This window comes from Brassica oleracea, chromosome C4, assembly GCF_000695525.1.
Source record: "Brassica oleracea var. oleracea cultivar TO1000 chromosome C4, BOL, whole genome shotgun sequence".
NCBI classification, from domain to species: Eukaryota; Viridiplantae; Streptophyta; class Magnoliopsida; order Brassicales; family Brassicaceae; genus Brassica; species Brassica oleracea.
In genome coordinates, this window is record NC_027751.1 from 34,980,125 (window position 1) to 34,991,019 (window position 10,895).

At 35.3% G+C, this 10,895-nt stretch overlaps 1 protein-coding gene across 1 annotated transcript; it reads left to right on the top strand.

Moving 5' to 3' along the window:
• Positions 1-9,382: 9,382 nt before the first annotated feature.
• On the top strand, positions 9,383-10,552 carry LOC106338733. The gene has a single exon (XM_013777639.1). It carries the CDS (start codon positions 9,383-9,385, stop codon positions 10,550-10,552), a length of 1,170 nt encoding a protein of 389 aa, XP_013633093.1.
• Positions 10,553-10,895: the final 343 nt, after the last annotated feature.

The following is a 10,895-nucleotide window of genomic DNA, read 5'->3' on the forward strand; positions in this document are numbered from 1 at the left end:
TGGGACCTTGGACATCCTCATCGTCCATCTTGGGACGGAATGTGTCAGTGTCTAGACCGAGAGATCTCACGACCATGAGACTGGTCAGAGGATGGCAATCGGCCATATTGAATCTCTTGAGTACCTTTTCTGTACACGCCATTTGATGCACAAGGATTCCATCACTTATGTACTCAAGCTGTAATCCCAAATAGAATTTCGTTTTTTCCGAGATCTTTCATCTCAAATTATTTCTTAAGGTATTCAACCGTTTGGAAAATCTCTCCAGAGGTTCCTAGGATATTTTATATCATTAACATATGCTTGTATACTTTAGTTCTCTAGAACATGTTGCATTTGACAACTCAATACCCCATGGGACTTTCATATAAATCTCATTATCCAGTGGACCATACAAGTAGGCGGTTTCTACATCCTTTAACCGCAAGTCTATTTTTCTTCTTTTATGGCCATACTTGTTAGGAATCTAAATGTTTGTTGTATCCACCACAGGGGAGTATGTCTCCTCATAATTGATTCCTGGTCTTTGTGGAATCCTTGTACAGTGCTTTATATCTTGCTATCGCGCCATGTATCATTTCTTTCAGAAAGACTCATTTTGTCCAACTGGTTTCATATCTAGAGGTGTCCGAACTATGGGACCAAAACCTCTCTTTTCTTAATGAACTTAACTCCACGTCCCCTTTCCATTTGATCTAATCTGATTCGTTGAGTGCACTCATGTATGGACGTGGGTTGATGATCCTCATTCATTTCATAATCTCAAGTGCTACACTGCATGCAAATATATCATCAATGTCGACATTCTTTCTCTTGGTCCATTTGTGTACCGGACATGACATAACTTATTGAGGTTTCATTTTGACCTTCAGTACCCTGAAGCTTGGCGTCCCATGCCTCATTGTTAGGCACCTTAGGTACAACCATTTTTTTATGGTTTCCTCATCCACGGCCGTGGCTTTTAAGTTTGTCCATCTTAGAATCGACCATGTCTAGGATTCCCACGTCCACGGATTTATTAGCACCTTTCTTTAAGATCCGAGGGATCTTATCTTTGGAACTTATTGGTCTACCACGTTTTCAAACGTGCCTTAGACTCAGTAGCAACTTGATTGTCTCCTTCTTGAACATAAATTCTTATTGGTGCATTAGCAGCTGGTATATATGACTTAGTCATTCTATTCGGGTCAGTAACGGAATCTGGCAATTGTTTAAGCTAGCTTTTGTATAATCTTTTGGACTTCTAAATCTCATTCTTGAGTCCGAGGATCTTGCCAAGATATGGATGTTTGATTCCATGATATTTCTTTTACCATTTTACTGCTATCTCCCCCTAATGTTGGAAGTTCGGATTCATTGAAATGTCAATCCGCGTATCTGGCCTTTAAACAAATCACCCGTAGTTGGCTCGAGATACTTTAAAATCGTGGGGGAATCAAATCAAACATATATCCCCGTCCTCCTAATGGAAAATATTTGGCTCGTGACCCGTAAGCAATTGTAATGGGGAATATCGGCCGCGTGTCCCCACGCTGAGACCGGAAGTCTCGACCTCATGAGTAGTGGTCGAGCTATGAGATGTATGCGTTTCATAAATGATTCGGCTAAGCCATTCTGTGTATGTACATGTGCCACGGAGTGTTCCACACTTACCCCCATGGACATACAGTAATCATTAAACGCTTGGGAAGTGAATTCACCAGTATTACTAACACGTATAGTCTGGAAATGAGCTCGTAATCAAATTATCTGAGCAAGTAACCTGGCAAATGCCAAGTTTATCATTTCCTTAGTGACTTTAACTGGTGATGGCCTAGAAATGAGTTTCCCTTGGGAACAAGCAACACAAGATAGGTGCTTAGGGATGATTCGTTTCCCTTTAAGAGAATGGCCATTTGAGTTTAGAGTGAAATTGTCGATTGCTTCTTTGTTAAAAGTGGCATTAACTTCGATCATACTGACTTTAGCATGGTAAAGACCAGTAGATAGTGCGGGAATGGATTCTAAAACTTTCTTATGGCCATGGACGATATCAAAGATTTAAAGGGATTCTTTGTTTCCTTCGCTCATGGTTTCAATATGAAAGCCATTCATTCGAATGTCTTTAAAGCTTAATAGACTTCTCTTAGATTTGGGTGAATACAAGGCATCTGATATCTCAAGATGTGTACCCATAGGCAACAGGATGTTGGCATGGCCATGACTCTTTATGAGACTAGCTATACCCGCAATGGTGGAGATGTTGGCGTTTTTTAGAGTTAGGTTTTCGAAGTATCTTTTGTCTTTTAAGATCGTGTGGCTTAGAGACTTCATTTATAAAAATTATACATTTATTATTAAGTTTCAAAGAAATGACAACATTGGAAATGAAAACACCAAATCAAAGAACACCAAAATTTATAATTCATTGTTCTACTCAGCGAGCAAGAGACAAGAAATAAGATTAGCATAGGTCTTGAAACCTTTCTCACGTTACTGTTGTTGTAACATCATATTGCTTGCATGGAAAGTGGAAAAGGTTTTCTCAAGCATATCCTCATCCGTAATACTTTCACCACACAGTTTCATTTTGGAAACAATCTTAAACAGTGCAGAGTTGTACTCGTCCACAGACTTATAGTCTTGGATCCTGAGATTCGTCCAATCAAACCGAGCCTTTGGTAAGATCACCGTTCTCAGGTGATCATATCTCGATTTCAATTCTTTCCAAAGATCTAGTGGATACTCAATGGTTAGATACTGATCCTTGAGACTCTCAGCTAGATGATGACGAATGATCAAGATGGCTCTGTATCGATCCTTTTCACTGGCATTATTGCCCTCGGTGATACATTCACCGAGATCCTTGGATTTCAGGATGATCTTAGCATCAAGCTCCCACTGAAGGTAATTATCTCCAGAGAGATTTAGGGCAGCAAAATCAAGGTTGTTGATTTTCGACATCTGAAATATTTTTTAGATCTTTTAGGAAAAGGTTTTAGTGTTTAAACGATTAGGGTTTTATGTTCAAACAATCAATCAAGCCTTACGGCCAAGATCTATGTCTCTCGGCCAATAAGCAAGGCGCACGGCCATGGATGCAATCGGTTCACTCTTATGCATTTAGTTTGTCATGTAATTGCAATCCTAACATGGTTTCTATCAGTTCATACATGATGAAATCAGACAAGCAAAATCTCGGTCAAACAAAAGAACAAGCCATACGGCTATTTGATTTGATTCAATACCATTCCTAGAATAAGTTCTAGGTGCAATTTGCAATCAATCAAGTGTGATCAAATTAGGGTATGAATGCAACAAGGCCACACGGCTGCGAGATGATATGATCTAGAACAATTAACCTAGTAAGCAGTTTCAGATTCGATTTTAAGACAATTTAAACTAGGTTATTATGGTTTCAGTTTAAACAATCCAAACGATTTCAATTTATTCAGATTTCAAGTTTAAGCAATCTTAACAATAGTTCTAGGTGATCAAATCAATCAATCAATGTTCAATTTCAAATAATAAAATCGATTTTCAAAACTAGGGTTTTAAGGTTTTGATTTTATTAGCAAGCAATTTCAATTTCAGGATGATCAATTCAATCTCAATCAACATTCAATCAGTTTAATCAATCAATGTTTTCGAATTAGGGTTTTAGGATTTTCGAAAATTTGATCTTAGATCAAAGGAAATTGATTTGATATTCAAAACCTGCAAGGGTTTCGATTTTAATTGATCAATAGATCAATCTCGATTTTAGGGTTTGGGGATCGAACTTTTAGAGCTTCGATTTACTCATCGAACTTTTAGAGCTTCGATTTACTCATCGAACTTTTAGAGCTTCGATTTACTCATCGAACTTTTAGAGCTTCGATTTACTCATCGAACTTTTAGAGCTTCGATTTACTCATCGAACTTTTAGAGCTTCGATTTACTCATCGAACTTTTAGAGCTTCGATTTACTCATCGAACTTTTAGAGCTTCGATTTACTCATCGAACTTTTAGAGCTTCGATTTACTCATCGAACTTTTAGAGCTTCGATTTACTCATCGAACTTTTAGAGCTTCGATTTACTCATCGAACTTTTAGAGCTTCGATTTACTCATCTAGTGTTTTGATCTATTGTCCTATGGCTTTATCTTAGAGATTATATTTTAGGGTTTCATTCTTTACAATCAACCAGATTCGATTCATGTTCTTAGAATTCGAATTACCTTAGGTTAGTAGATTGTAGAAACCGGACCACCAAGAGAGAAACTCGAGCTGGACAGCGAGCTGGAACGGACGCGAACTGGCTGCTTCCTATCGGGTCGCGAACGGTGCTGAGGTTGCGAGCGGCTGATCGGGGAACGCGAGTTGTTGCAGTCAGGATCGCGAGCGGCTCTGATGTGAACGGGAAGCTGAGGTTGTCTAGGATCAGGAACGCCTTGGGGCTGGAGCTGATCAGGTGGACACGAGCAGGAACGCCTTGCAGGAACAAGAGACGCGATCGGGGATAGGGTTAGATGCGATCGCAGGTTAGGTTTAGGTTTAGGGTTTTATCGATTAGGTTTTAGGTTCAGGGTGTTAGAGTTTCGTGCTGATAACGTGTTGTGAAACTTAGGATTTAGAATCTGTAAGTTCTGTATATTATTAATGAATAAGTGTTCCCTTTATATAAGGGTTACAAGAGAGATAAATCGAAATACAAGAATAGGAAAGATTACAAATCATAAACATAAGTAAATTAGGAAAACTAGAAGAATGGAAAGTCTCTTGAAGAATGGAAAGTCTACTGGTCGCCTCTCTCTCATACTCGGTTGACTCTCTCTCCTCTTTCTCTCTCCTGCGGTTTGGGCCTCTAATAGATCGGGCTGGTTATGGACATCAATCAATTGATTTATAACAGTAAATTACTATCTAATATATTAAAAGTGAAGTACAAATTAGAATTAACCATTGATTCATCTGACTATTTACAACTCATGCCATTGCCTTAACTATAATTATCTACTTAAATCTATCATTTTTTTCATCATACAAAATTAAATGAGACAAAATATTACATACCTACACGTGATTCTCTCACGTATATTTTTGTTACAGCATTTAGTGTTACTAAATATTTTATATGCATTTATTAATAGATTTTATATGCATTTATTATGATACTACAGTTTTCTATAAATGTTTAGTAAATGTAAATTATTCAACTACTTTGCCTTAATACTACATGGAAATGGAAGCGGGTACGTGGAAGCGGAAACGTATAAAAGCGCAAAAGCGAGATTTTAAAAAAAATTAGGAAGCGGGTACATGTTGGAAACGTATCCATATATATATACATTATACATATACATATATAAGAATTTGTTTAAAAATCAAGAACAAAAAATTATATGATTTAAAGTTAAAATAAATCATTTATTCATTTATAATAATTTTGAAATGATTTCATATTAAAACTGTGAAATACCCATAAATTAAATTTAAAATAAATTATTATATTAATTATTTTTAATACTTTATAATTAATTGACATAATATATTTGAATATATGATTTATCTTGAATAAAGACCTCAATGCATAAAGATAATTTACAATATTAATTTTAATATTTTAATATTTCTATTCTATCTATTCAATACTATTAAAATTTGGATTTTATATAAATTTAAAACTTTTTTTTTTGTAACACAAATTATAAACTATAATTTTATATTTATATTGATATGAGACATTGTGTTTTTTTAAGAACGGAAATGTGATTCCAAAACGGAATCGTAAGCTTCCAACGTGTTTTTAAAGAGAATATTTTAGAAGCGTTTTCGAAGCGAGATTCCGTAAGCTTCCACAAGGTTCCGATTCCGGTTTCGAAGTGGGAAACAGACATCCGATAAAGCTTCCGTGCAACATAGCTTACGTGATACTAAAATGATTGTTAATATTTATGCATTTATCTCACAAATTTATTTTCTATGCTATTATTTAATTATTCACTGTCTCATAGTGTCAATTTCGTAAGTGTAATTATATTCATATTTAATAAAATTCTATAAACCATTTAATGGCGTTTCTCACGCTATTTAGTATCATATATTATATATCTATTCTATTAAAAAATTATCCTTTAAAAATAACCCTTAATTTGTCCTAATAAAGTAATAATTACTTATAACTTATGCCACTAAATTAACAATTATTAACTAATTAATAATAAATCATTTATTTTATTAGATTATTCTCTAACCAAATTTATGATTATTTTCTAATTGGATTATTATCTAACCGGATTATTCTCTAATCAATTTTACAATAAAATTAAATAGATTTATTTAAAATGTGACATACAAACTTTAATTTTTAATAAATTCATGTTTTTATTATTTAATTTGACATACAAATTTAATATACATAAACATACTAATTGATGGTTTAATTTATAGATAAATATATAATTTTAATGTAGTTAAAAAATAATGGACGAATATGTTATATAAATATTATTTTGATTGGTTGAATATTCAATTACAATATGAACAAAACCAAATTACAGAAAATTGAAAACCATTGATTTATCACTAATGTTATATATTAGAAATCGAACAAACATCCATACATGTTTGTGCAATCATTACATATTTTTACATTATAATAAAAATTCATTTGTCAATTCTCTTAAAACAATCCGCACAGCCGAGCTCCAGTTTGACTTATATTTTCATTTTTTGAATGGGTTGGCACGTGACGGTTGTAAGACAACTATCACAGCTATAAATTTGGGTTTCAACAACTATCACAATTATTGGTAGGGTGAAAGTAAATGGAATATTGAAAATCACTATCTGAAAACTTGCAAATATATACAAAACTATGAAGTTTCTTGCACCATACGTGGTTATAATAATTTAAAATAATATTTTATTTTAAAATAAAATATAATATATCAAAAAAAAATTATATATATTATATTGCATCTAATAAAGATTCTATGCACTTCTATTCATACGTGAATTATCATCCTTTTAGAGAAATTCTTGGGTTCACCCCCTAGGATGAACCTTTAGGTTCACTAACCAATAGTGTTTGAGTATTTGATATTTGATATCTTTTAAAAAAGAAAATAAAATTGAATATCCAAATTAGATTATATTTTTAAAATAAAATAATAAAAATACATAAAAATAGTTACAAAAAATAAATTAATTAATATTGTTAAATCTTCAGAAAAATACTAAACCCTATACCCTAAATCCTAAACCCTAAACCCTAAACGTTAAACCTTAAACTTTGGATAAACTCTAAACCGTTGGAAAATCTTAAACCCTAAATCATACATTAAAAACTAAATTTTACTAACACTAAACCCTAAATCCTAATCACTAAACCCTAAACCCTTGGGTAAACCCTAAACCCTTGGGTAAACTCTGAACCCTTGGATAAACATTAAGATTTAGTTTTTAATGTATGATTTATGATTTAAAATTTTCTAATGGTTTACGGTTTATCCAAGATTTAAGGTTTATAATTTAGAGTTTGGAGTTTAGGATTTAGGGTATAGGATTTAGTATTTTGCTAAAAGTTTATCAATATTTATTTATTTATTTTTTGTAACTATTTTTATGTATTTTTATTGTTTTATTTCAAAAATATAATCTTATTTAGAAATTCATTTTTGTTTCCTTTTTTAAAAGATATCAAATATCAAATACTCAAACACTATTGGTTGGTGAATCTAGAGGTTCACCTAGGGGGTGAACCCAAGAATTTCTCATCCTTTTACATGTTGGATTCTTGGTTTTGTTGAATGGTAATTTACATGCTTTATCAAACCCTAACGATGTATACGTCAAGGCGACTATCTGTCGCCATTTATCTTCACCTTATGTGCGGAAGCATTAGTGAGTTGTTTAAACGTCTCTGACGAAGCTGGTAGTCTCCATGGGGTTAAGCTTATGGATTCATCATTCGGTCCACCATCTCCCGTTTGCTGATGATAGCTTATTACTTTGTAACGCTACCTCTGAAGAAGTTGGGGAGATTATATCATGCATTAGATGTATGGTGAGGCGTCTGGTCAAATTGTTAACCACCAAAAGTCTTCGGTGATCTTTGTTTTACTGATCTCTGATTCTACAAAAACTGAAGTCAAATCAGTTCTTGGCATAGATAGGGAAGGAGGCAAAGGATCTTACATGAGTCTTCTGAAATGTTACAGGGTTCAAAAAGAAATCTCCATATTTTCATTAAAGAGGCAATTCAAGGCTAGTTTGCTAAATTGTTATTTTAGAGAGGTAAAGAAAATCCGCTGAAGTCAGGTGGGTTTGTCTCTCCCTTTATTTGAGATGTCATGCTTCAAGCTTCCTAAGGATGAATATTCCAAATTGATAAGTGCTATGATTGAATTATGGTGGAGTAGTGAAACCATTCGGAGAAAATTTATTTGGGTAGCTTGGCAAAGCTATGTAACAATAAGGAGAAAGGTAGTCAAGGTTTCAGAGACATTGAAAATTTTATTCAATCTCTGCTCGCAAAGCAGGCGTAATCAAGTTAAATATTTTTGTTTTACCTTGTCTCTTTGATTATGATGATATCACATTTTTTTCACCAAAATCATTTAGGTAAATTGGTCATTATTTATCTAATTAATAAAAAATTAGCCCATTTCTAAATATTAAACTAGCTATTAAAAATATTCAGAATATAAACATAAATCCTAAATATTTTTGTTGAATTTTAATCGGTGAATCATAATCATCTTTATTTTGATAAATAAATTATCAAAACACCAAATTATAAGATTAAAAAAAAAGAACCCAAGCTGAAATTAATCCAAAACATGCTTCTGGAACACGAGCTCTTGCGTTTGTCGAAAAAGAAGAGTTTGTTTATAATGCTTCTGATATAAATTACTATACTATTTGAGTCTAATATAATTTAAGCTTAAAACTAATATGTAACTAAATTTAAAATATTAAAGCATTAAAACTAATATGTAACTAAATTTAAAATATTAAAGAAGAGAGAAAGGTTAGAAAACCCTAGGGAGGCGATCAAGGAGGCGACCATGGAGGCGGCTGCTTAGATCGAGAATTTCCTCTGGATTTTCGATCTCCATCTGATTCTTACGTCCATTGACGTAGTGATCAGTTTTCGATCTGTCTCTTCGACGACTCTGGTGATTTCTGTGTTCTCAAAAGGTTGCTTCTATAACACTATACCCTGTTTGCTCAGCCGCCTTTCAACCCGATACGACCTGATCCTTTGAGTGGTTCCCTTGTACCCGATCTGGTCTCTACCGCAAGCGTGGAAAAGTACAGTGTTGCGATTCCCTTGGACCCGATATGATCTGATCTATTGGTTACTCCGGGTACTCTGTTTCCACCAAAACAGGATTTTCAGTTTCAGACTAAAGCATGGGATCTTCTGTGCATTTTCAATCTGCTCATATGGCAGACATCAAAGGAAAGGGTATAATGTACGAGGATGATGATGAGCCAATTCAACTCGTTGAGTTAGGGGACTCTCATGTCTTAACTGAGCTTCGACTCTCGCTAATTGGGAAAATTCTGAACCCAAAGAAGCAGAATGATGAGAAGCTGATTCAATACATGATAAACAAGTGGGGTATGGAGGATCGTATTACCGCAAATGATCTCGGCAATGGAAAATTTCTTTTCAACTTCACAAGCGAGGAGGATATCAAGGAAGTTCTCCGACAGGGTCCTTTCCATTACAACTACTGTATGTTTGTGCTGGTGAGGTGGGAGCCTATTGTTCACGATGATTATCCCTGGATCATTCCATTTTGGGTTCAGATAACAGGCTTGCCTTTGCACCTATGGAATGTTGATAACTTAAAGAGAATTGGAGGACGTCTAGGTCACATTGATACCATGGAACTTGAGGAGGGGAGGATGTTGATCGATATTGATTCGAGAAAGCCTCTCCAGTTCACTAGGAAGGTGACACTTGGTGATAAGGAGGTAACAATTCAAATCGCATACGACCTTCTATTCAGGCATTGCTCAACATGTGGAAGGTTAACACATGAGAAAGAGTATTGCCCTGTGGTAAAGGAGGAGCCTCGGGCTCAAATACCATCGAAACGAGCTGGTGTGTTTGCGCGTGTTCAAGTACCGCATGGACATTATGATCGTCAACCTTTGCAGAGGAATCAAAGCCTTCGCGACCGGGAGCATGATCGTCAGGTTGATGTCTTATCTCGACAGACTGATGTCTCAAGAACTCGTGACAATAGGGACATATACCAGGGGACGCATATGAACCAGTACAGAGGCCTCAACAACAGCAAACATGATTCACATTCTGACAGGATCATTAGAGCTCGCGATGAGAGGCCAAGAAGCAATCGCTATGGTGGTTCTCGTTTTGGAAATAAACCCTATGATCGTTTTGGTACGGAGGAGTTAACATGGAGGGAGAAAGCAAAGAAAAAGGCGAGTGTGGGATCAGGCTCGAGGGATGTTGTTCCCTACGAGCACAAGCCAAACAACAAGCCTCTCTTGATCACTGAGGATTCAACGTATCAAGAATGTGAATCACAGGAACAGAGGGGAGCGTAGCGGTAAGGTTGAGCCAACATGGAGGGAGAAGGCGAAGGAAAAGGTGAGTGAGGGGTCAGGCTCCATGGATGTTGTTCCCTATGAACGCACGCCAACCATCAAGCCTCTCTCAATCATTGAGAATAGAACTTACAGGAGTGAGGGTCATAGGAACAGAGGAGAGCGCAGCGGTAAGAGACTGGCTAGTGCCATTGTCACTCCATCTAGACAGCCACATTCCATGGAGGATACTGTTACGGTTCGAAGTAACCTAACTCGATCTCAAGCATTTTCTCCGCAAGGCTCAACAAATGTGCTTGACAATGATCAAATGATCGGGGCCTTAAACGATATGGACATGGTG